This window comes from Anas acuta, chromosome 4, assembly GCF_963932015.1.
Source record: "Anas acuta chromosome 4, bAnaAcu1.1, whole genome shotgun sequence".
NCBI lineage: Eukaryota > Metazoa > Chordata > Aves > Anseriformes > Anatidae > Anas > Anas acuta.
The window spans coordinates 40,218,621-40,246,334 of NC_088982.1; the positions used below are offsets into that span (position 1 = coordinate 40,218,621).

At 41.9% G+C, this 27,714-nt stretch overlaps 1 protein-coding gene across 2 annotated transcripts in view; it reads right to left on the reverse strand.

The window, feature by feature from the left end:
- Positions 1-27,714, reverse strand: part of RNF150 (ring finger protein 150) — a 122,040-nt gene that overhangs the window by 12,271 nt on the left and 82,055 nt on the right. For both annotated transcript variants that reach the window (XM_068680823.1, XM_068680821.1), the window contains exons 5-6: positions 26,962-27,058; positions 20,923-21,133 (exon numbers count right to left, since the gene is read on the reverse strand). In XM_068680823.1, coding sequence (XP_068536924.1) covers positions 20,923-21,133; positions 26,962-27,058 — 308 coding nt within the window. The remainder of the gene's footprint in view (positions 1-20,922; positions 21,134-26,961; positions 27,059-27,714) is intronic.

The following is a 27,714-nucleotide window of genomic DNA, read 5'->3' on the forward strand; positions in this document are numbered from 1 at the left end:
CAATAAAATGTTATTCAGCTAAAGCTGCTCAGCATTGAATGCTTGTAAGGTTTGCCTAAGATGACAGACTTCTTTCCTCCTCTGGACCTCCAGGTAGCTCTCTGCTATTACATCCTTTGGGGAGTAAGTAGGGAAGTATTGATTATTACATGTCAAATGAGAGCTGTCACCAAATGTGTAATTCATCTACTGAAAGTGTAACTAAAGGCAGCAATCTCCTATTCTTGTGGATTAAAAACATGGGCCACAGCAATGAACTATTCAGCTGGGAGTCAGCCTCCCTTCCCTCATCTATTATCAGCGCTCCGTGAACTAATTCAGCATACTAAGAGCTCAGTCTTGCGCTGCATGCAATTAAACCACTGCACAGAGCGGCGCAGCTGCTAATGATTTTCTTCATCTTATGTCAGGAACCAGAGAGCACAAAAAAGCTTCTATCGTGCTACTGACTGAGGTGTAACCTATTTGCCTGTCTTTAATGCTGAGCATTTAGCACAAGTCTTATTTCTCCCCAGACCTTCCATTCCTGACAGTAGATACCCAGCTTTGAGGAGAAATGAACAATTATTGATTTCTTCATCTAATTAAATACTTTGAAAAAAAATATATTATTAGTTATTACCTCATCTCTAGGTGGCCGAAATTGCAGAGCAGACAATGGGACTCCAAAACCTGGTTCTGACAATAAATATATGGCAAAAAATAGGCTTTATTTCATTACTCATTTCACACTTTCACTACTGTGAAATATATCCAATTTCATACCACTTCATCTTCTGAAGGTAGAACCAAGCCAATTCACACAATCTTGGGTGACAGGTTAGCCCTCAGGTATAGAAAAATATCTAAAATTTATGTGGTGGCATAAACCTTATCCTAGTCTGGTGCTCATTTCTATTAAAAAAACATTGTCCCCAGTCAGATGTGTCTCGAAGCATTTTGCTCCAGAAGAACACAGGAATGTGACCATCAGTTGTAGCTCTGAGGACACGAGAAGAAAATGCATCCAGGGTCAGTAGAGGCATCGATAAGGGACCTTTACAAAAACAGATTCTGGTCAGGACAACGCCACAGTGACCTGCCAAGGCAAGCAGTGGTTTTCAGACTTTGCTTCCAGTGTAACAACCCGAACACGCTATCCATCACATTTGAGTTATGACAGGAGAGAGGAGACATTTCTAGAGCCCTCATTTTTCTTTGCCCAAGCACGCACTTCACTATTACAGAGCTTATTGCTCCCCCTCAGCACGACCTTGCCACAGCATCGCTTTGCTGCTTATGATCCACCAAAAAAAAGAGCACGGTCCTATTAAGTTAGCACCTCAAATGGCAACTAGTTCCACAACAGTACCAATCATACTTCTTTTATTGCTACGACCGTCTTCTGTAAAAACACTATTGATTCTTAAAATTATTCCCGAATTAATCATCCAACACTTTTTATTGGATCATTTTATAAAATAAGTGCCAAATTCCTTCCATATCATCCTGATAATCATAACACTTTAGATCAGGCCATAACAGCACCAACAAAACAACTGAAATAAAAGGCACTAAAAATGCCTATAAAATCTCTAATGCAAAAGAAGCAGTGGGATTATGTTTGAGTGGAGAGGGTTATAAAAAACCTGTTACTAACACGGTTCTTTTGTACACAGAGGCTAATAAAATGGATGAAGAAGTCTGGCTGGCTGCAGCTGAGAACATAGTCCTGGGGAAGTGTTTTATTGGTATTCCCTAGCACTGCAGACAAACTTATCTGCACAGCAAGGGGAAAAGTACTTGAGCATAGTAAGTCTTTTTGGAAGAAAAGGTTAGAGTCTGTTCCACAGACAACAAGCCAGAGCTCTGTGACTGTACTAATGGCAACATTGCTTCATCCTGAGGATAATGCAGACAGCATCTGAAGCACATTGCAAAGACTATCCAAACGTCAGCACACCAGAAAGAACCAAACGCTGTGACCTGGCAAGATTCAGTAAGAAATCGTTTCAAGAATCTGTTTAACTGGATCTAAGCAGCTGAGGGCCTTCATAGGTGGGCCTAGACGTGACATAAAACACAAATATCATTTGCAAAGGCAACTTGTGTTATGTTAATGAGTGTAAGGGTAACAAGCTTTCTTTAATCTTTCCATGGGAGATACATCTTTGGAGAAAATACAGCATCTTTTCATGGAAAACAGCCAAAGATGCAGTTCCTCATCTTCAAACACCATGGGTATGAAGGGGTAGCATCGTCATCATTCTAGAGATGAGCTACTGAGAGGTAGAAGCATCACTGTTCAAAGTATTCACCAACTCTGGGTGCTCAAACGAAACATGCTACAACTGATTTTCAGCTACAGCATTAACCTGCACATTGTATGCCCCAGGCATATCTTCTGCGACCTTCAGGTACAGCTGTAAGTACTCAGCACTTCTGGAAATCGTATCCAGGTATCTCAAGTCAAGCATCAAAACAAACAAAAAAAGGTGGGGGGCATGTTATTAGTAACGTAACCAATTTTCTGAAGCCTAAATTTGGAACATGTTATACTTTGGCAATAAACTTTAATACCAGTTACCTGAGGAGACATCTTGTGTGTTGGCAAGACCAGGAAACTCACTTTAATAAACAGCATGGAAAGTATCACCACCCAAATGTTCTATCCAAAAAGGGAAAATAAATAAATAAATAAATAAAGACAGATGATATAAAACACATGGAACAGATAGCAAACACATTTGCTTTCTAGCTGAGCAGAAGGGGCAGAACACATACCAGATGTTATTGCATGGTGACACTTGGACCTGATAGGCTGGATTTTTTTTTTTTTTTAATTTTATATACGTATATACATTTTAATGAGCACATACTACCTCTCTGGTATTTTGTCTGTGAATCAATATACAAGTCTTTGAAATTCACAGCACATAGTAAAATCATTTTAGGAGTCAACACTGGTGATTTGTCTTCTGCCTATAAGAAACTGGCTGACATTTTGGGAACTCTTGATCAGCTGTCTCAGAGGGGAGCTGCCAGCCCTCTTTGTGGTACAATGAACATGCCTCTGCCAAGTACGACACAGGAAAACCTAGAATTTTTGCTTCTGGTATGCTTTCCTCTTTCTCCTTACTCTTAACAGGTCATGCTCATTATGTTCCTGCCCTTGGACCAGCAGGGAAACTCCTTCTGTGGCCTAGTTACTGCAATATCATTTTCTCTCTCCCCATGCCTTGGGTCTTTCCTCTTGTCGCTTGGAAACTCAGTCAAAATATAATAAGAGAAATTATCTGAACAGTTGATGCAGTCATCACGCTAAGGTCCCTTGCACTGCCCTCTATTCTCTCATACCAGCTAATCCCCATGTTTGATTGCCAGACAAGACCCATGCTGCTTCCTTTGCAGCAGGGTGTCCAGCCTCTTATACCTTCTTCAAAGCTGCTTTTCCCTTCCTCCTTGAACCCTCCTGCTGTCTGGAAGGTGAGAGCAGCAGTGGGATGCTGCTGCACGCCCTTCTTACCATTTGCCACCAGACACTGTCAGTGCCAACATGCCACACCAGCTGTAACTCTGGTCAGGAGAGCATGTTCATCTGATGACCACGGTAAATTTGAGAAATAAATGTTAAAAATAATTATTATTTAGAACACATGAAATTATTCAGGCATTGATTCAAAATCAGAAAATAAGATCTCATTAAAAAAAAAAAAGATTCAGAAATACCAAAGAACTGTGCTGCAACCACATGGCAGTTTTGATCTTAAGGACCTTAGTGACTTAAAGGTTTTCAATCGTGAAAGATTTTAGCTGCTTTTGGTAACATCCTGACATCTCCTACACTTCTCTAAGAATCTTAAGAAACATTAAATTAAATTTTCCATTTCACTTTAAACAAAAAGCCTAATTCAACTCTTGACCAAATTACAAGAAGTCTCTTAGGCCCAGACTGAACTATACTCCCTATTATCACACACTCCCAAGCACCGCTATGAATACATCACGTGCAGGCATTTTTCTTTGATCATTTCTGTTACTCTTCTGTTTCATTTCTCTGCATGCAGACCTAGTTTCTGAGGTAGCTGAACTATAGCTTTGTGTACCAGCAGCATGGCAGATCTGAGCAGCAAGGCTCAGCTCCCCTGCCTTAGTTTGCCCTCCTGACACCTACCCTGAAGTCAGCCCTGCCATTCCTTTGCTTGGCCAGGAAGTCTTGGCCAGGAAGTTAATTTACAAAAATGACTGAAAATTAACTTAACAAAAGGTTTTGTAGGTTAGCAGCTGAAGAGGCTGGCTCAGACACAGGGCAAGTATTGCAGCCAACTTCAGGAGAGAATCATACTGAGGTAGAGACGGGAAGGGGCGCTCCCTGCCTTTCAACATCTGCAGGCTGTCCCTGCTGCACCGCAACGCTAAACCTATAAACTGCCAGGTGAGCCCTGGAGACCACTTTTTTACTTTGTTTCTTGGCAGCTGCTGAATGACCAGGGCTCCTCAGTGATGCTGCAAAACAAACAGCATTAAGTGATGAAGTTAAAAATGATCATGCTTGTTTGTGTCAATAGGACATAAGAAATATTGCAAGGACTTTTCCAGTAGCTGAGGTGAGAAGTGCGTAACACCAGCATGTGCTACATGCTCTACGGCCTATTGGCAGGCTGGCATAATAAAGGGATTTTACATACAAGAAGCATAATCACACAATCTAACTGTATATCACAGTTTCCATGGGCTATATACTGGTGACTGCTGCTGTCACTGAACTTTTCTGTTTATATTTTAAGAGCACATGTCAGCAGTGCACTCTGCTTCCTGCAAGCCTGAAAGCAGAAGGAAATTACAGTCTGACTCAGACGCATAATGCACTAGATTCAATGAACAAGCACCTAATGGTAAGAGAAACTTCAGTTCTGTTCTTTTCTTAACGAGCACAAGGAGGAAACATCCTTTCAGAGTGATATAGAGACATCCTGGCCAACGCCACACAAATCCCACACCACAGAGGTATTGCAGTCCCCCCAGGCACGATACAATATCAAAGCAGAAGGCTCAATGTGAGCTAGGGGTTTCCAAAACCTTTTTCTTGGTCTGATTGTGACATCTCCTTGGGGGACTCCTTGGCAGCTGTGGCTGCACAGAGCTGAGGTCGTTCCTTCTCATTGCTGGTCCCTGCTGAGCACACCTGCACAGCAGCTCTGCTGTGCTCTGCTGCTCTGTGCCCTGCTCCTGGCTGGAAGGAGTGAGGGAAGGGATACTCGCCCCACGGGCACCCTCCTCCCTGCTGCAGCAGCTGAAGAGCCTGTCCCACAGCGCCTGTAGAGATGGGTGTTGGCTGGGGCTCCGCAGCATCTGCTGGTCCAGATGGACCTGGGGGAAATTGTAGCCTATTGCTACGAGCTGTGCCTGATGGTTTCGGCACTGCTGGATCCTGCAAAGACAGCCAGAGACATGGCATGCCTGGGAATGCCACCTCTGGGACTCAGGTGAACGCAAGCAGTGGGGTTTAGGGCCTGGAGAAGCAAACCATAGGCACAAGACTACAGCATCGAAGGGGGCCTGCAGATCCAGATCTGGTGAGGCTGTTTTAAGAGAGATCAGTTTATTGCAGCTTTTCTTCAAGGACGCCAGGAGCTTCTCACTCTCACTTCAGCTCATGTACAAGGTGGCTACTAGCCAGCAAAAATCTGCATGGGGGCAATTAATTGTGAGAACCTGTTGTCAAACGTAGGCTGCTGTGACAAGCAGAAAAAAAACATTTCTGCTTAATCACCATGAACTGCTTCCTCAACTACAAGTATGCACACAGCTGTAAGAGAAAACAACAGCTTGCTTTAAAGTGAACTCCTGTTAATTCTTGAATGAGGGGGTTCAACAAGCTCATGCGAGTCTGGCTGAGCTTGCTCACCATGGTAGCACGTGTGCGATTTTCAAATCTGCCTCTTTAAATACCATTTACTGCATAAGCTCTCCAAAACGCGAGGCCACTAGCAAACCATCACACTGATGAATCATAGACTGAACTTTCAAGAGTAGTTACAACAAACAGCCCTGTGCAAAGGCATCACAAAAATGGCTGTGCATGTATATTAGAGGATTTAATGAGAAAACACACACAAGGAGATTGCTGAAAAGCCCAGCAGTGGTGAGGTTACTTGAACAAAATGCATGCACATCATCTTTCCTACTGTCTCTCCTGCCTTCTTTCCAACAGGTTCCACCTGGGATCTCAGGACATTTCAAGGATAAAGGGTCAAGTCATTAGCCCAGCACTTCTCAGGCTCTTGAATTTTGTGTGTGTCAGTACAGATCACTTTCTCACCATCCATGTTGGTGATGATGATCCTTGGCTGAAATTTCAACCCATTAGAAACGTCCATAATAAAAACTCCACCCAGGGACATCTTCTCATTAAATATGGAAAAATCCACATGGTAATGAAGCCAAAAGAGAAAAAAAAGCACCAACAAAACACAGTCATGGTGGAAGAACCAATGTATGGGATGTCATCTTTACTCTTACACAGAATACAGCTTTTAACAGTATAAGTTGTACCTTAAGGGGAAAGAGTCTTCCTTCCTGCCTAGTATAAGGGAACAACACACCTGAGAATGGGGATGGCTCTGCTGCAGCAACAGCTCCAGTGCCTAAGGCAGGGCACAGCTGTGGGACTGCTCTGCCTGCCAAGTCCAGGCAGATTAGGATGGCATTCAGTGGGCATCCGCCCACAAGGTCCAGCACCTCTGCACTACCCAAGGGCTGCCCACAAACAGCAGACAAACACAGAGACTGTAACGTTTTGTGTCACGCTTCTTCTGCTGCTGCCTTTTCCTCTGACACCACGCAGTGAAAGCAGTGTTTTGCCTTCCACCAGCCACACGTGGACTTGCAGGATTTGACCATCTCCAGTCTCCCACCATGTGCTCATGCCCCTGTAGGACTGTCAGACACATGCCCCCAAAACACTGGGACACATTTGACCAAAGTATTTTGCTCAGGTTAAAGATCAATTCTATAAGTCCATAAAAATGGAGAACACATCACAGGAACAGCAAAACAACCCAGTGAAAATATGTTCTTGAACTCTACAGGACAGTCTAACCTGATTTGAATTGGACAGCTCAATTATATGTTTTGTTAGAGGCCATGGCTTATCTACTTACTGTAGCTCAAAAGATAAACATTGATTTAAGTGCACTTTGGCTGTGCAAGAAATCTCTTGAGAAAAAACCAGAACAGAACCATGGAGCCTCAACTGCACAGTGTCTCGGTGACTCTGTAAGAGGTCCCCTGTCTAAAAGCAATGAGAGCGCTTTCCAGTCTCACCAGCTTCAGAGAGTGGTTGAGGTTGGGAGGACCTCTGGAGAGTGTCTGGCCCAGCTCCCTGCCCCACCATGTACTGGAAGACGTAGTCATTTCTGAAGACAGGGCATCAGCAGCAATGCCACGTCCTGCAGCTACCTCTGACACAGGTACTGGAACAAATTAAGAACCTGAACAGATGACTACAGCCATACCCCATAGCCATACTATTTCTGCAATGCTGCGGTGGGCTCGCAGGTAAACAGACGTTCTTCTGAATACACGAGGAGGCCAATCCAATTGATTAACCGAGTGCTTTTGCCTGCACAGAACACTAAAGAATTAATAGGATGATCGATTAAATAAAACATGAACATTCAGCCTTCCATACAGAAGAAACAATTTCATCCATTTATATGTGCATTCTTAATGAAGAAAAATAACGTGACATGCAAAAGTGTCAGCCCTTAATTTCATTTAAATTGCAGTAGTTTTTTTTTTAAATAAATTCTAGATGTTTTCAAAGTAACATATTCTTCTAATTTGAATTTCCTTCCTACAAGTTTCTTACAGCCTTTATACACTTTTGAGGCCCTAAGGACTACTTAAATACTCCACCAGAAAGCTTTAACATTCAGTTTCACAGAATCCTTAGATAGGGAAATTTTACCCTAACTGAGAACAGTCTCAACTTAATTTCTTGCGCGCTGTGTTCAGATGCATTCTTGATAGGTACATGTATCCTGTCCTCCCTCGTGCACACATGGAGAGCACAGCCCTGTCCTTCACTGAACACTGGCAAATACTGCAGATGAGTCAGTACCAACTGCTGGAGCTTCCATAAATGTCTCCTTTAAAGCAATGTGAAATGCTTCACTGTTTTCAGATTTTTCATCTTCTCTGGAGTCTAAGTGACGATGTTGTTTTAATAAAATAATAGCAAGAAAGGGCAGATAGCACAGAAATCATGCTTCAAAACAGCTACAGTAGAACAACTTATTATTATTATTATTTTTTTAAATGTGGAATATTTCTCTTAACTTAAAGACGAAGCCTTAGGAGACTTACTCTGCAAGGGACGTCCTGGGTAGTTGAGCCTACTCTCCACTATTGTAGTGGCTGCACAATATAATCCCTTTCAGATTGGCTAGGAATTAGTATCATTCACTGTATGAGCTCCCCAGCCTCTTACTTCATCTCTTTGTCAGTGCAGAACTGCAGCCAGATGTCAGTTAAAAGCTATCACACCTACTTTTCAAAAGAACCCGTCATGTAACATCAACCCACAGAGATTAAACTTTTTTTTTTTTACATCCTCTGATGACAGATGAGTTCAGCTGCTAACACTCCTTTCTTTTAAACCTCACAAACCTATCAAACCTTGCAACACGTATTAGATTCTGGTGTAATTATACAGTTTTTGAACAGAAATTATTCCAGCTCTGATTCTTCCTGCTGCCTACTCAATAGTTTTGCTATCAGCAAGTTTCCACCCATGGCTGTGGCCATCTCTGCTCTGACTGAGGACTGAATTTGACCCTGGTCACAGACTGCATTCTCCCCATCAAAATGTGAACTTTTGCACTCCATACTTCCTAAAACAAGAGCTTTCCACTGTTCAGATGGTTTACATACCATGAAGGTCCCTGTGTGGCACAGGGCACTTGTAAGCAGCACGTGACTTGTGCCAGGCCGTGGGCTGGCACTTAGCATGGGATGCAAAATGGCTCAAATTGTTGTGGACACCTGGACTGACAGGCGGGGTATGACACTCTCAGCGGTGGTTTAATCTATAAATCTTGTATAACTGAGACTGAGTACTAGTAGGATGAGAATAGTAGACTTACATAGCTGAAAACAGTCCAGAGTATCCAGCAGAAATGCTTGCCAGGACTGCCTGTCAGCCTAAATAATTGAATCTCATTTAATTTGTATATACAGAGCTGTCTTTGGGAGAAATGTGGCCCTTTCCATTAGTTTAGGAATCAGAAAAAAAAAAAAAAGGTATGGAGACCGTATCAAACCTACTATTTTTGGACAAGTAACATCTAAGGACTGTTGTGTCTCCTTTAAGGTGCTTTCACAGGTTGCTTAAAGGATTTAGCAATATTTTTGATGTAACCAAAAGCATTCTATAAGGAAAGAAAACCAAGCATATTTAAACTCATCACAGGCACATGAAGTGTGGATTAAAATATGGCTAAGAGATGTAGAGAATTACCATCTACTTGGAAAAGAAACATCCAAAATGTTCTCTTCTCTTAGCAGGGTTAGTGTACCAGATAACATCCCGACAAGCTAGGCTGTGTATATTAATGCACTTTCATATAAAAGCATATGAGTACAGAACAACAACTGAGAAAAGTGTTCATAAAGAAAAAGGTCAACAGTTTCATTTCTTTGACAACGCTGCAGTAGCTCAACATGTTTGTTTTTTCCTATTAAAAAATAAATCTTAGATCTGCCAGGCCAGGCCTGCTACATTCGAATCTTGTCTGAAAATGCATCCACAAAAAATCACTTATTTAAAGAAAAAAGTCAGCCTTTACATAAACTGAAACCAAACTAACGAGCATATTGAGTTAAAGATTTTTAATTAATTTAATTAACCCCCTTTCTCCTTCCTGCCCATCTCCCTTTCCTCACCCAAATGAACCTTTATGAACAAGGATATGGCACAATTTAACTTGATCTGACTCCCTGACATGTGTGGCCAACTGTTTTGTCTCATCACCCTGAAGCATGGGTAAAAGCAAACTCCCTCTCCTTTTTCGACCAGCTCCTCTTTGCTTTTCTTGCTCTCAGTTCACACAAGTAGCATCACAACAAAGCTAGCTCTGCTTAGCCACTTCCAAAATGCAAGATGTGACAATTAAAACCCAGAGAGAGGCAACCATGCCAATAAGCAGCAAGACTAACACGGTCTCACCCAAATGCCACTAGATCCAGCCTCAAGGGCACCTCAGTCCTAGCACCCAGTCTGACTTGTCAGTGGCCAAGTGTCCCTGAAGGCCTGGGGCTGGCTAGCAGGAAACCCAGTAGGAACATCAATAGGAAACTGGTCTTAGGTTACATAAACCTAGGCCCATTTAAAATTTTCCTTCAAATAAGCTTACAGTCACAATGTAGTTTCAGGTGAGCAGCTTCTGGCATCAGAACCCCCCTTCCTTGGTTTCATCATGGATTTTTACTGAAATGCTCAAGAGAACAAGAAAAAGGCCAAGACAGAGACATCCACTTCTGGAGTTTCTTCTTTGACCAGTGGAAGGGAAGGTCAATTTAAGTTCTGACAAATTGCAGCTGGAATATTACAATAAAATATGGTCATCAGGCCACTTGGAGATCAAGACCTCCCTAACTCTCCACAAGTACATCTTCAAATTGGAACAGAGCTATTTTCAAACACTGTTTCCCTGTATGAATAGATTTTGTCCATTTCAATCTTGCTGTGAATATATACTCCTATTCCAGCTTCTTTTGAGTTGTGAGTGTTCACACTCTTCAGAGATGTAGAAGAAAGAGATATGCACTGACAGGTACCAGGAAAAGTTAAAATACCAAAGCTGTCTTAAAACCTGGAAACCAACCATAGAACTTCAAAGAATTAAAATGCCTCTGCACTGATTCATTAGTTCTCTTGGGAACACTACTGCAGTCAGAATCAACATTTCATGAAATTAAGTTCAGTTTTAACCCCTTCTGCCCTTCTTTTCCATCCAAATTCTTCAATTTCAACTCCACTCTTCAAGCAGTGGTGGTTCCAGAAGACTATTTAGACCTTGAGAGTTTTGTAAACTAAAGGTAAAATACTGTTACATTATTTACGTAGTCTGAAAAGAGGACTGGTAGAAGCTGAATATGAATTTACAGTGTATTTTCTGTTTCTCCAAGAAAAGTGAACTTGCATGTTTCAATCACAATCACAAAGAAACTTTAGGATTCATTTAAGAAAGACAGAAGAAGAAATTACTGTACACAAATGTAATTGTTTCCACCCTGTGGAATATGCAGCCAATATGGTAGTTTAACAAGGCACTTTTGAGGGTGAACAACTGAAAATATAGTCTTCCTATCACAGCTTTTCTGAAAAAGTGTTTCTTTTAAAAGTGTACCTTTAGGCTGCAGGCTGCTCAGCATCTGGGAATGCACATTACATCTCCCAGAGCAGGTTGCAGAGGGTCATTTTTCTAAAGTATCCTACTCTGAGACTATTTTGGCCTTACAGACTGATAGCTTTTCATGCGTAGAAAGACAATTTTCTGGTGCCACTACCTTTTCAAAAAGCAATTATAAAGGAGTAATAAAGTTTAGCGATGTCTCATCTTCAATATCCCTTGCACAAGAGGCAAAACCTGAAGCAAGGTTTGTCGTATGTACCTGACATCACATTTGGAGGCTGCCTTCCAAAGAAATATTAGCAGCTGAAAATATTGCCGTATTTACCTAACTGCAAAAGGAACTGGCAGATCTGAAACCTTTTTTGGGTGATTTTTTTTTTTTTCCACTGAGATGTTGCAATCTAATAAAGCTATTTTAGCTAAGTGCTTTTCATATTCTGCTATGCTTCTCTGACTTTGCTAGTAGTATCTTTGTTCTACACATTTTCAATGCATTCTCCCTGAAGGAATATGGCTCTTCACTGTCTTACAGCACTATGGTACCGAGATAGTGGCAAACATAACAGAAATTCACCACAGAGATCTGCAGATAAGTTGTTTTGCACGTTAATATCTGTATTAACATAGGCTTTAATTATTGTCAAAACAGAGTGTATGTTCTTGTCTGCTCTCTGAGTGCCTCAGATAGATATGTTTGATATGAATTACAATGAAAAGAACAGTCACAGGTCTGCACTTGCAAAAGACAGTCACAATAACATACCGAGTTGAGTGGATATTCCATCATATATTCCGTGAGCACTCCGGAAGCCTAGATATTCATTAATGCAGCTCTGATGCCCCTGTGCACTATGCTGAGTACAGCCTGAGTATATTCCTCAGGATATTGACCTGGTCAGTGGAGTGGCAAAAATGGCATCTAGTTGGGCTAAAACACAAGTGTGTGGGCCCTATTTTCGGCATCTGAGAATGTGAAGGCCTACCCACCTCCCTCATCTCCCCAGACTCTGAGGCAGGAGAAAATCCATTCCTAATACTCAGGTCAGTAGCTGGGATATTTCCTTTTGGATGTTGGGCTTTGCCTGTTACCTACATTTCTTCTGGTCATTCATGTTCTCCAAAAACACCCATAAGCCAGTTTCTCCACCTGGCCTATCAGTTTCAAAGCATCAGCTTCAGGAGCTATCTTCGGTTAAAACTGCCCACGCCCGGCACAAGAAGATGAGTCAAGTTCCTGAAGATTTAGTGAGAACTCTCTCATCTAGGTGAACTGACTGGTTGCTGGGGTCACCCTCAAGCATCTCTGAAGCACCCTGAATTCAGCTGGAGTTGGAGGTAAGTAACAAAAGAACGAGCTGTCTCAAAACCACGCTAGGACATGACTGGTCTCCTTCCATGAGCAAATATGACTACCTTTTCTTTTTTGCTGTCCCACAAGAATCTGGAGAAAACTTAAAGAACATCACTTTTGGATGTTTCTTGCAGGCCAGAAATCTCCTGAAAGATTATTTATCTGTCAAACAAAACCACACAGGCACACACACAGCTCTTTCACTTACTCTGTTTCTAAAGGCAACTCAGACCTGCTGGTTACGACACATGAAATGCATGTGTAAGCACGCTTGTGGTCCCTTAAATGCTTGTGAGAAACCAGATGGTTTCCAGGCGCAAAATGATTTTCTCCCATGTTCACTGACTAGCCTTGATGAATAAGGAGAAAAAAAACATGACTAGAAATAGCACAACAGTAGAGCTTTTGCCTGGCTTACTTCTTCATTTGAGTCACCTTCAAACTTGTCGTGACACTATGAGAGTGCTGAAGCAAATGTATGCTCCATTATGAAGCGATGCAAGCAGCATCAAAGATGACTGCGGCAAATACGGCACTACTTTCTACGAGCAACTCCAGTATTTCAGCCTCACGCTTTCACCCTCCCATAGGCACAGCTGGCTTTTCACTGTCGTTCCTTTCCCCACTAAATTTATTAGATTTGTTTGCTTTCTGTATGTGCTATTACCCATGAATTTTTCAGAAGTGGCTCCATCCTTTACTATCTGTATATATAATGACTGCTACAGTAGATCCTGACAGGGGCTTCTGGGGTCTGTGCAGTACATTCAAGCATTAATTTTGCTTTGCTTATCTGCCTGAAACAACGGCAGCAACCAGCAGGACTGACCCTGGAAGCCTGCCTTTTCTCTGCCTGCCCAGCTACAGGGCTGCTGCTTGGTCTGACTTCTTAATTCTTACTTTCAGGTGCTGATCCCAGCTGGTCCCTTGTGTCTCCCATTTGTCTTTGTTCCTGAATTGATCAGAAAAAAGATTGAGAATCTCTGTAGCACATTGTAACTTAAAAAGCTCTTCCTGATGACTTCAGTGGAGGCTTTTGTGTAAAAACTGATGAGAACAAAAACTCCACAGACATTAGAGATGTGAGATTGAATCCCAAATAATCAAGCAGCTTGCAAGTAAAATGCCGAACATCTCTTGCAAGGCAAGGCTTTCATTCTCCAAGAATAAATCAAAGAGAACAACTAGTATTAAGTCATCTCTCTGCAGTTCAGATTTGTATTTGACTCTACATTGTTTGTCGATTTTTCTTTAAACACGTTGTTGTTCAATGCTTTATCTAGATGCCTGCCTGAGACAGCGAAGTATAAATAAAGATGTAAGCTACCTCACCCTGATCCCAGTCCTCAGGTCCCCTTTTCCCCTGTACATATATAATGCACGAGCAGAACAACTGGAAATGGTATTTCTAGGGACATATTTGTGTGCCATCACAATTTTTACAATGGCACTTTTCCTTACTAATTGAGTTTCATCATAATAGATAATAAATCCCTTATGTCTTTCATATTCAGAGACTATTAACAAGATGATTGTATACTCTGGTGTGATTATTCAAATGAAATTTGAAACTTCTTGTTTACTCTGATTTCTGGGCAAAACAGACAGCTGTGTAGGGTCTAGCTGTACTTCTGAGATACTGAGCTTGTTTTAGGCAATAACATTGTTAAAGCTGGCTTATTTGACCCTCCTCTCTTGTACTCCACATTTCTTTCCTCCTGTTGTACTGCCACAACTACTTCTGCATCAGGGAACTGATCCAAATGGAAAATAACCCAGGAAAAAATGGTTAGCTTCTGGATTGGGCTCGTAACATAGGCGCACACCAGAAGGGTAACACAGAGACAGGAGTAAGTAATCTGTGACAGAGAGAGGCAAGCTGGTAGCTGCCACAGCAATGGTATGCAGAGACATATAAATGGGAGCCTTCACTACTGAAGTACGTTACTTACTTCTTACGCTTCCCAGCCTTGGCTGCATGGCTGCCACAGATCTGTTTTTGCAATGATTTAAAAACTTGTTGCCCCAGAATTTCATAGACATCATGATGGGATGCTGATTTTTCTCACAATTATGTCTAAACCACTAGGCAAAGACCATCGCCCTCTTCCAGAAACCAAGTCTAGGCCAGCATCTTCCTCTACCACTGCCCCGTGGCTTTCTGCAGGAGAGAAGCACAAGTCTTGTAGGCTGAGATGCAGTCACTATCACATGTACTTACTGTACACCCTGATAACGCCACAGGGACAGCTCAGCGTGTTTAAGGGGAATAAGACACATTTGATAAAAAAACATAGTTTCCTGCTTGCTCTATATCCAATGACAATGCATATAGCAGATGTGAAACAGAAAACCAAACAAAAAACACCAACAACGAAAAAAAAGATTTTAATTTGGTCCTTGTTTCACAGCATTTTGAACATCTTTCTGCTATTTGCTGTACAGAAACACTTTGAATTTCACGTCTCAACATATGGAGAAGAAGAGCAGTTTTATAACCAAAAAACTATCCACTCACACAGCCTGGCAGGAGTCTTTAAGGTATACGTAACAATGCAGAAAACATTTTTAATGCCTGCTATATTTCACCCAGTGACCCTTTCAAACCACTGCTGGCCTTCCAAACCACCAGTGCTATGTTGGCACTGGTGCGAGTCTCAAAATGAATGTAGGACCTCAGCTCACTGGCATTTTCAGTCCATGATAACTATTCAGTGCAACATCCGCACAAGCTTTTAATAGAGCCACCAGGACTTATGTCATACATCAGACACATGGGACCCAATCTGCTCAGTCTTTAACTAGGTCCCTCCTGCATTCTGTCTCCAGGACCATGTTAGGTGCTAATGCAAGTGTTAATAACTTTCCGTATTAACTACTGTCTCGGGACTTTTCCCACCTTTTCCTCCCCCTTTACTTCTGCTTAAAAAAAAACACTATTAATAGCAAAGAAGAACAGTCAAGTGGTGACAAGACAACAGTGGATCAGACTCTTATCATGCACTTTCATCCTCTTCCAAAGGTTGATTATTCTTCACAAAGACATTTTAGACATACACAGATCAAAATAATTACTTGAGAAGCTATATTAATAGATTTAATGAAGAGCTATCGAAGACACTTGAAAGTGTCCTAACAGTCATGACAAGCTACTTGTTGGCAGGGTTTTAAGGAAGGAACAAAATGGGAGGCAGAAAAGGAACTGCTGATATTCCCTGGACTGCCAATGCTGTTCTACAGCCTGCCAAACTCAGCAGACTTTGCAGGTAATGAGACACCTTTGGGGAGAGTTTGTGGTTTTTCATATTAAAACCTCTGCCCGTCTTTGCAGTAGAATTATTTATGAATTTTACTCCAGCTACAGAGACAGTACTGGTGGGATTTCTGAGGCCTCATGCAGTAATGACAGGACATCACACTGAAGAGAGGATAAAAGCTTGTCTAAATTGAAAATCTAGGGGTATTTACCAACACAGAGCAAAGACTCAGTCAGTGCCTATTATCTACTGCAGAGATTATAAAATACTACATAGGCTGAGGGACATTAATGATCATAGATGCTATAAAAGATGAAAAAAATATCTCCTTTTTCTCTTGCAAGCATCACACAACTTTTAAAGCATTTAGACGCTACTTTCCCAGTGAACTACATTTTTAAACCATATCATTCAACCCCGGCTGAGCCTGACCCAGATAATATTGCCAAGTATCAAATCCCAAATCCACCTTCCACTCTGCCAAAGTTGGTGCAGCTCAGAACTTCTTCAAGTTCAGACCTTAGCCAAGTTAAGCCTTAGTCTAGCTCACACTCACGATGTCTGTAAAGCAGGAAATTTCACCCGTGCTGGATTTTTCAAAGATGTCATATTGACATTTTGTATAACTCAGTACTAAAAAATTGGGCAGCACAAATTGCTATGATGCATTACTGGGGAAAAATATCTACATTATCTTCTTTCGTACCATCTTGAAAGTTGAACATTAATAGACTCATAGAATTATCAAATGGTTTAAGTTGGAAGGGACCTTATAGACCGTCTAGTTCTATCTTCCCTGCCATGGGCAGGGACGCCTCCCACCAGACCAGGTTGCTCAAAGCCCATCCAGCCTGGCCTTGAGCACCTCCAGGGATGGGGCATCCACAGCTTCTCTGGGCAGCCTGTGCCAGGGCCTCACCCTCACAGTAAAGCACTTCTTCCTTATACATCATCTAAGTCTACCTTCTTCTAGTTTAAAACCATTATCCCTGTTACTACATACCCAAGGGTCTCTCTCCATCTTTCTTGTAGGTGCCCTTTATATAGTGAAAGGCTGCAAGAAGTTCTCCCCAGTCTTCTCTTCTCTAGGCCAAACAGCCATGAGTCTCTCAGCCTCTCTCCATAGGAGAGGTGTTCCAGTCCTCTGGTAATTTTTCTTGCCCTCCTCTGGACCTGCTCTAATAGGTCAAAGCAGGAAACTCTGCTGAGATGAACTCTTATGTATTTCACTCATTTTTTTCATGCTCCTTTTTTCCCCCCAATTCCAGTTTTTCATTTTTCCCATCCATCCATTTTCAGCAACTGATTACAGAAATACCACATTTTAAGACGCTATCCCAGGATCCTGCATGAAATCCCACCACAAGGCAGTCACTAAGACTACATACTGAACTGCCTTTGGCCTGTAGACATGCCCATGAGGGCTTGGATCTCGGTAGAAGCCAGCTGAGAGGTACTGCTTGTCCATTTTTTTAGTGCTCAGTGCTATTACACCGGAGAAGTTTGGTTTAGCAAAGAACCCCAGGGACAGGCCCCCCCCCATGTGAAGACCATCCAGATGTTTGCAGCACACTGCATTGCCAAGGGTCCTTTGGAAGCCATCATCTGTTCAGGAGCACGGGGAGAAAAAGGGAGGGAGAGAAGAGGAAATGTCTGCTGAGCACACTCACAGAAAGAAAAAGAAAAGCACCGTTCGAGTTCCAGAAATGAAAAACCGTTCCCACTGAAGTAGGTGGGAGCTTTGCCACCAGATTTCAATGGAGACAGAATTTCACCCGATGTGAACAGTACTCTGGAAATATCCTCCCTCCAGACACACTGTGGGAGCCCTTCTGGCTCTGAACGCTTGCTGGAAAGGGAAATTAAAACCAAACCAAGAAAACAATACCAGAATGATTAATCAACAAACCAAAAGGATGCAACAGCAATTAAGCAAAAAGTATTGCAGAAATGGGTGGGAAGAGGCAGCAAGTCCCTTATATCATGGACCACTGAACTTTGCCAGGAAAAAGAAGGGATGCAAAGATGGGTGCTTGCGGTGCTGGGTAAAGGCTGCCACGTCAAGACTGCATTGGAGGCAGTCTACAGAGATTCAGAAACAAGAGGAAGAAAAACATTTAGCACAGATTCAGCCTTGGAGTATGTTTCCGTCACCAATGCTATGTAAAGAGGCCAGAATCTAGTAACTTCAGCAAAAATTCCTAGGAGCAATCAGCGTCAGCACGTATGAATTCCCAGGCAGGATAGTTCACAGAAAGGGCACGCTTAGCCTTGTGCAACTATGAGGATTCTGGAAATAAGAAATACAAAGCCTGAATACAATATGCAGCCGCAATGCCTATTAGGTCCCAACTATATGAAAGCTATGACCCAGCTATTTAGGCTACAGCTGCCCTCTGATTTAGTTAGCATTTGGTTTCATACCACAACTAGATGGTGGTTCTGGATGCCTGCTTTCACTGGCTTAGAGTTCAGGCTGCCTGAGATGCTAAGCTCTACTTTTCAGAGTGCCTGAACAGCCTCAAAGCCACATATGCCAGCTAGAGGTACAAATTCCCAGCACTGATGGTTGGAAGCTGGGGGCTGATTCCAAGGAACTCATCTTTACTGTGAGCTCCACTACAAAAAGAGACCAAATGGCTCTGCTGCTGGGAACTACTGCAAATTGCACCACTTTGGATGTGGTGATGACAGCATGTAAACTTCCACACCTACAACTGACTAATATTCAAGTTCTGTATTCCACTGTGAGATGAGAAATCCAGACGAAGATTCCTGGCTACAACATACCAATGATGTGTGAGTGAGCTCTGGGAGCTCTGTGGTTTGTTGCCTCATTACCTGAGTGTCGGGACAGACCCTCTGGCCTTGGTGCAAGTTTCTCATCTATGGACTCTGCTGTCAGCCCTCAGGATTGCCTGGTGTTAGGGACTGTTGCCCAGTGTCATCAAAGGCAATGGAAAAAAGGGAGGGCATGAAGGCAAAATAAAGCATCTGCAGCCCTGTTGTGCTCCTCTGGCTCAAAGCAACTTTTCAACCAGTTACTTAGCTGGCAACATGGAAAATGAAGAACAAATGTGTTTGGATGGACACTAACACTTTTGCAAACTCTCAAAACAAACCTGGAGGGGGAGACCACGGCTGGAGAGTTACTGAGCTCTTGTGTTCCCTGGCTGCCTCGACACCATTGTTACCACTGACGACAGACCAAAAGAACTGCTTCTTGGCATGCCAAGATACTGGGATGAAAAGCATGAACTGCCCCTGATGTTGGACTTTACACCGGGCTGCTGGCTTTTCTCAATTTGGGCCAAACAGCTGTGGGTGTAAAGGACACACCATGGCCTTTCTTCCCTACCTCAGTACTGGACCTCGTAAAGAACAGTGGGACAAGGGTAGTTATCTGCCAGGGGAGCTGCTGGCCTCACGAGCATTGAGACCAGAGTCTATCTCAGCCTTTAGTAGCATTGTGGCAAAATCTTTCTCTCACAGTTTAAATCAGCCTCAAATGTATTTAAAAACAATTACTGGAAGGAACAAAATAACATCTTGTTTTGAACAGCCCTTGCCAGCACCCAAGGAGGCTTGAGAAAGTCATATCCCACCAGCTGACAGGCTGGCCACGGATCACAGCTGGGTCTATAACCTTGTTGCTCACACCCTTTGCTGGATCCAGTATTTTGACCATAAAAGGACCCAAACTGAACCAAGTACCTAATCCACAAAAGACGAGTTTAAAAATCCACTCCTGGGTCACTTATGCCTAAGGTCACAAGTCCGGTATTTCCAGAAGTTATTTTCACTGCCATGACAGTGGCTGCAACATGAAGGAAAATATGATCATTTCAGCCTAGCCCTCTCATGTCTCTCCAATCTTTTACACATCACGTTTTTTTTGGTGTCACACCCAGGGTCAGAGTAGTACGTAAAAATGCTTGAAAGTATTGTTTTTTTTCCAGAAGCTGTGTTGGTTACATATACAAGCCTGTATTTTATCACACTCTCCTACCTCCCTTCAAGTATATCTTATGATTTTCTACAATATTCTTGTCAATACTAACGCACCAACTGGTATCAAACAGATATGTATTTTCTACTGATCTGCTATTTTACCTAAAAGCGAGAATTTTAAACAATCCTCACTCAAAACAGCTGACAACCATTCTTTTCAAACTGTCAGAAGTAGATTTTCAACAATGAACATCAGAAACATTAGAAACAGAGCCATGTAGACATTTTGTGGGTTACTAGCTCAAATGGCACCTCTTGAACAAGCAAAAACTACACTGAAAACCTCCAATTTTCTCCTTTTTAGTACAAATCGGCAGCATTATTTCACCGTACTCAAGTTTTCAAGTACAGGACCATCAATCCTTATGAAATGAGAAATTCAAGTATGAATAAATAATCAGACAAGCTTCAGCTGGCGTAAGAAGATAGAGAGAAAGGCAAGAACAGAATTCAACATTCTTTTTTTCTTGACCAAAGGCAGTGGAAGCGATTGCTGCATTTACTATTTATTTTATCATATGCAGGTAATAACTTCCATATGGTCTTGTAGCCCCGTGAAGAAAGGCAGGCCAAAGGACATGTAAACAATACCTGAAGGTGACCAAAACTTTGTACTTCTTTGTATTGAATGGAATAGCTTGTTCTTCTGTCCATGTGGGGGACTCCAACTAGAGTTTGTTATCCTACACACAGATTCGGACACAGGCTGGGAGTGTTTGCAGTGCAGCAGAATGACATGATATTTACATCTACTTACCTTGTAGATTTCCACTTGGCTTAAGGTAAGGTCACTGCTCCAGTAAAAAAGGCCTCAAAGGCCATTTTCCCCCATTAAATATCGGTTTGTGATTCAGGTTTTTAATAATTTCTGTCAGTGCAAATTCTGCCAGAAAGAGGAACTTACTGCTTGTTGTGAAGTTACTCTCCCCAGCCTGGGGAAAGGAGTCTACATCTTGGATGACTTGTAGCACTCCCACAGTCCGCACCGGGGGATCCAGAGCAACAGAGCTCTCATTCACTGTTATATCGCTGGCTCCTGTTATCTGGTTGGTTGGAGGTCCTCCTATGGATGCTTCCAAGTCCGGAGGTATATCATCCATGCAATCCGCGTTTGGCTAATGGGAAGAGAAAGAAGAAAATTGAGCTTTGATTTTATAAAAACACTTCATTTACTTGCTCCTACTTTTTTTAGGCTTTTTCATTTTCTCTTAAACCCACTGCTCCTATTGTCATTTTCTTGATTCCCATGGAACAGCTTATGAACAAGTACTGAAAATGGCAACATAAGATGAATAAACACGCACAGTTTGCTTGCTTAAAACCTATTAATGCAATCTGTTGGAAGAGAGATCCAAAGCATGCATTGGAAATATGCAGTGCTAGACTGTCACTTACAATCTCTAAATATCCTTATTTTTACTTCTTAAAGGTTTTGGGAGCATGTAAATTGAAAAAATAGTTCACTTATTGGTATGATCTGCTCAACACAGGCAGATTGCTGAGTCAGATTACGAATGTAAACACAGACAGTAGCTGAAGGGGGATGATTATCATTTATCTCAATATACATTTTATTGAGCTGATATCAGAGCTTTCAGAAATAGGAATTCACGGAACTGCCTGTGGGCGCATCTATGAGTGGGGTGCGAAAATAGAAGCTAAAACTGTTGATAAGACAGTATTTTAACATGAAAAGATCTTTTTCTTTGCTAATGCTGTATTTCCTGCATAAATAAAATGATGAGAAAAGAAACAAACAAACAATATTGGAAAATTGAAGAGTTTTATGTGGATCAGACTCCTCTTTGGTTTGCGATTCAGACAGCATGGATGCAAGTTCTCTGTAATTTCTTCTTTCTTGCAGTTTTATAGTGAACATGACTACCCCTACAGAACGATCCAAGCTTTTCAAGTCAGGTGCCTGCCTTTCTACCGAGCTTACGGGGAAGCAATGAGAGGGTGTTTTAGCGTGCACCTTTTGCACTGCATCCTTAATGTTAAAGCACCTATTTGGGGAGAACACTGAGCATTCAAGTGGATAGGGAGGACCGTTTGTCCAGCAAGACAACTACATTCAAGCTGGGTGATTAAGAAGTCAACTAATTTCTACCCCTGATTTCTCTAGACCTGTTTAAAAGTCTGATGCTCCCCTTCACACAGCAGTGACTTCTATGGAGCTCCCCATAAACACTGGTGTAAAACAGGAGTAAAAGGTTCTTTTTGCTCTCAGAGGAAACAGATTCTTGTGCCATTATCCCACACAGCTGGGTCTAGTTCTCCCCAAGGCATGGAGAAAACTTTTTTGCGTAACTATTTCAAGATCTGGACTTGAAGTTTTAATGTACCATAACAAAAAGCAAGGATAATTCAGAAACGAGGATACTGTTTGGCAGGCCCAAAATGACAAAGGGGCATTGCAAGGTTGAGCTGCAATGACGTAGATACATTGTTAAGCTAGGAAACATAGATGTATGTTGTTCACATTTATCATTATTGTCCAGGAGTCAGAAGGCTAATCTGGATCAGTCAGTTGGGCTTCCTCTAATTTCAATAGTCTGAGATAATTTTGCTGTGTGATTCATCCCGCCCTATGGTTAAGTGCTATGAATTGCCCTTTCTACCTTCCTACTGCTCACCACTAAACAGAGAGGGGCTTAAGCTGCTAGGCTGGAAATCCAGTATCTGGATGGCTAAAGTCAGAGGTGATGAACCTGCTCTGTGGATCTGATTTTTGCTACGCTCAGGTGTCTCACTTGTTAAGGCATTTCTGAAAATTTTCAGAACCTGTCTGCCTCCAACAGCAGCCATCTAGAAAGTAAGCAAAATATACAGCAAAGACATAAACAGAGGCTTAGCTTTAAGCACAAGGGTAATCCCTTTGAACTCTGGAGGTTACCATATGCTTGCATTTTTTGCAGAAGTAGGACCTTACTATGTTTTCTCTTTTCCCATATATTCCCTGTCTGATTGCTGCCATCTCCTGAGTATTTTTTCACAAACGTTCCTAATGAAAAAGACGTGAACTTTACACAATCCTCATATGACTTGTATCCACAAGCTGAAGTTTGGGATAAAAATTATAATTGCCATTGTTTGGTTCCAACCTAATCCCCAGGCAGTGAGAGCTCCTCACAACCGGGATAAAGGCACATCCAGCTACATGTGACTTTAATGAAGCCCACCAAACTTGTACTTTTCTGAGTGAAACACCAATTATTTATCTGTAGGCCTTGGATCCAAATCATTCATTAGATCTACCGTTCTTTCCCTCACCCTCAGCTGTTATAACAAATGCCTTCAGAATTTCATTTTAAAATTACATTTGACTTTGAGGACAGTCTATCTTAAAGAAAAAAGACCTGCTTTTTTATTTTGTACTCTAAGAAAAATTATTTTGATTTTTTTTTTCAGGGGATCAGTTGTCTGTCCTTTGCTCTGATTCCAGTTATTCCTAGAATGGGGCTTTATCACTAACTTTTAAATGTTTAAAAATAATTGAAATCCAAACCAAACATAAAAAAGATGCTAAAATAACATTGCTTGATATAATTAATCTCTTTACTCCTGAATCATTTTAGTTGGAAAAATATCGCAAATTAGGCAGCATACTATAAAACTAACGATATAAAATACTGATCGAAAAAACTACATTAAGTTTTTTGCTGTCAGGGTGACCCAGATACATTTGCTAAGTTTAATTATATTGGTTTCACTCATTCCCTGCATGTAAGTGCTTTGAGGGCACAATTCCACTAAAGTCAAGGGAAGGCTTTGTATTGACTTCTGAGCGCTTGGCTAAGGCTCTTAGTGAATAGCTTCAAGTCATCCAATCTGCTGCCAAAAATGCAGCTGTCTGCTTATCCAGCAGATACTTGCAGAAAAGAGGGAGAAGCAGAAGGAAACTATTTTATGCGATATGATCTTCCCAAAAGCAATGTAGGTCTTTGAAAGTGAAAGTCACTTGCACTGATAATTCACTTCAAATATTACAGCCAAAAGAGGTAAAGTCTGTGAGCTGGATTCACCAGCACAGAGACGGTGGAAAAGGTTACTCCAAACATTTGCTGATATATATTCAGTTAATTATCCTCTGGAGCTGCAGAGTGCCACGGTGAAAGGCTGGGATGTTAGGATGCTCAGCTACCGTGAAAATCAGCGCAGACAGTTTAGTGCCTCACTGCAGCCTGCAGATCCTGGTTTTAGGGCAGATAATCTGAAGTCGTTGTTACAAATTAAATGGAGAGTTTAGATGTGAAGTGACTTGAAATATTTAGAAATTTCTTTTTTAACCAATCATTTCCTGGAAAATCCCAGGTCTTCCTGCTAAATGAAGCACAATCTATCTACAGTTGCACAAGCCAGCTCTTTAACGAGAACCATAGGACAAGCATTCAGCTGGCAGTAGAAAAACTAATAGTCCTGCTGATGGTAAGATTTCCTCATTCCTCCCATTGTAAAATCTGCAAAGATCCTTGGCAAATTGGTGCTCAAGCTTCCCATCAGAGACTGCTGCCTGCCTAAGGCTTCTTTTCTCTGTGTGGAAATTTCAGCTAAGATGGCTCAGCAAGGCTCAAGAATGTGGTTAGGGAATGGCATTCTGCTTTATCCACTCTACAGAAGCGTTTGCCACCTCTTGCTGAGAAGCCCTAGAGCTTTACAGCTTCTTCCCGGGAAATGTCTTTTCCCACAACAGCCCACTGACATCTGGCTAAATTATGAGCCTCTGAAAAAATCAGTTCATGTGTGCTGATGGAGCCTGGTGGCTTATTAGGGACTGGCAACTGCAGTCTCCAATGAGAACAGGGCTTTGTGTGGTGCCAGGAAGCTGGCTGTGCCACCAGAAACCACTGCACAGGACCAACACCCTCCCAAGCTGCCCTAAGCTGCTGCCATGGGGCAAGGAGAAGGGTGAGGATGCTCAGTGTCTGTGCAGGTGGAGAAGAGGTCCTGTGAGATGAGCGGGGAGCAGAAGCATGGGCAGTGACACCAGGCAGGAGGGGGCTATGCAGAGAAGAAGCAGGGACAGGAGACAAGATAGGAGAAGCAGCAGCTGAAGTTAAGGCAGATTTTAAAAAGAGAAAGCAGAGAGAACAGAGCAGGAACTGATAGCAGTACAAGAATTTTAAACCCCCAAGCTACCTGATGCTCTCAGACTCCTGTTCCTTTTGCTGTCATCCAGAAGAAACCCTTGACATGAAGGCTACCATATGTTCCCAGTTCCCATGGACAACCGTTCCTACTGTAATTCACCTCAAGGGGTAAAGCTAACACGCAGCTCTTCCCTCTCCCTCCCTAACTTTAACCAATGCCTCATGCACGTGGCAGCCAGTATGCTTTCTCCAAATGATGGAGCGGGCTGTTTTCAGTTTGTCATCTTAGAACATGCTAGGAAAATTTTTACAGAAATTAATAAAATAAAATCCTTTGAACAAACTTGGCTAGTGGAACATTAACACTAAAAATCAAACACTTGGATGTTAAGACAGACCAGTGCTGAGGCTGACTCCGAAATCTTAATTTGACCCAGTTGTGTATGTGGGTTACAACAGTATCCTTAATTACAAGATCAGCACAGCTATTTCCACTGAATCTCCGTGTGGAAAGTTCTCACTGAGGAAGCAGAAAGGATCCCCCTTCTGCCACACAGCACAGAGAGAACACCAGGGGCTGTGAGAGCTAAAACGAAGGCTGAGGAAACTGAACGATGCTTTAACTCCTAACCATGGCAATTAGATTCTATACCTGCTGCTACAGAGCTGTTGATGTATAGTAAAGCCAGTCTTGCAAATCAAAACTTCTGCACAATGTCTGTAGGCATGTTTTTCGTCCCCTTGATGTACCCAGCCTCAGACAACCTGTTTGATTTGCATACATGCTTAGCCTTCAGCAGCTGCCAGTTAAGTCTGAGAGCCATATTCTGGATGTAAATACTGATAGATGGTACTAAACTTGCTGGAAGACCTTAACATGTAGACTAGATGATCTCCAGAGGTCCCTTCCAACCTCAGCCATTCTGTGATTCTGCAATCTATTTTATTGTATACAGCTCTCTCATATGTGAGCTGGCGTGTCACCATCTGTAACTGGGGAGGGCATTTACAGCACCTGTTCATGTACTGACCAGGGTTTCAGTACTGAACTTCACTAGCACATGGCACGCCTCGCGCTGTGAGAAGTGACTCACTTCTTCCTGGAGAAGCCCCTGTTCTCTGCGATAAGTGCTGGTAGGAAACTACAGCAGACAGGACATACACGATCTGGATAGAAACAAGCAACCTAAAAAGATTTATTTTTAACAAGTTCTAACCATACCTAATTGTATCAAGTACAAAGAGCTTAACCATTTCTCTTTTAGCATGGGGTCTGCCATGTGCTTAGTTACCGGTAGACATCTTCCTAATTGGAATTAGTAGCACAGAGCTTGCTACAGATAGACTTTAAGACAAATCTGACAGAAAAGAGATTTGGCTCCCTAAAATGAGCAATTAGCTGTTCTCACCTGGTATATCAGGGAAATTTTTATCTGTAGACCTTCTGCTTCGATATTTGAATTGAGTGTGGAATTAAAAAAACAAAACAAACAAACAAACCAAAAAAAAACAAAAACAAAAAACACAAACCAGCCCTGATTTAAAACACAAACAAAAGCTGTACAAAACAATGTATAAATCTGAAACCCCAGTAAGCAATCCCCTGCTCGATAAGCCGGGCTGGGCAGTCACAGACACACAAACCCCAACACCCAACACACATCCTTTTTTGCTAATAAAAGTGGGATGCAGGAGAGAGGTAGAGTCACACATTTCAGCTTCTATTACCCTTAGGAAATTAATTAACAAATCAATAATGTGGCAGGAAGAGAAGAATGGCAAAGGACTGGGGATGCAACCAAGTGGCTGGTGTTTCCCTTCTCCCCCAACCAGCTCCTATGCAACATGCTTACCGGGATCCCTAGAGCTTTTAAAATATTCATTTTACACATAGGGCAGGTACGATGGTCTAGCAGCCAGGGGTCTACACAGGACTTGTGAAAAAGGTGCCTGCAATGAGAAACAAGACATTTTAATTCAAATCCACCACAGCACAATTTATCACTTAGTACCAGACACTTCTGTATTCAGTGAAGTGCAAGCATTTCAAATGGTGTGGTTTGTGACCTCTGCAAGGACAGCAAGTCCATATCCTATGCAGACAAAGCTTTAAAATGATTTCTGCAGCATGTCAAGTGCTAATACACAGTATTACTCAATTGAGTTTGGAAAAGAAGATGTACACATAAAAAGAATTAGGAAAAATAAACAAAATGCAGTAGCAAAACCCATATTCTTTAAATGTTAAAGGCTGTCAGTAAACAGAACCTACTTGCTGGTGAAATCACATTACTGTTTCTTGATGGTTCTGCAGACAAATGGGATTACACTTTACACAAAGGTGAAGCCATTGGAGTTCTGCTTTTATTTTTAAGGATGCACACATAAGGAAAGCAAGTAAAAAAATTAAAAAAAAAAAAAAGAAAGAAAAAGAAAAAAAGAAAAAGCTACTCTTCATTTAAATGGGAAAATCAAGGTAACATTTTTAAAGTTGAAATCCTATATAATTTCAACAATTTGTATTTCAATATAAATCCTAAATAAAATTGAAATCCCTGACCTTCCCTTCTTTAGAACTTGCCCGTCAAAGTGAGCTCCTAAACAAT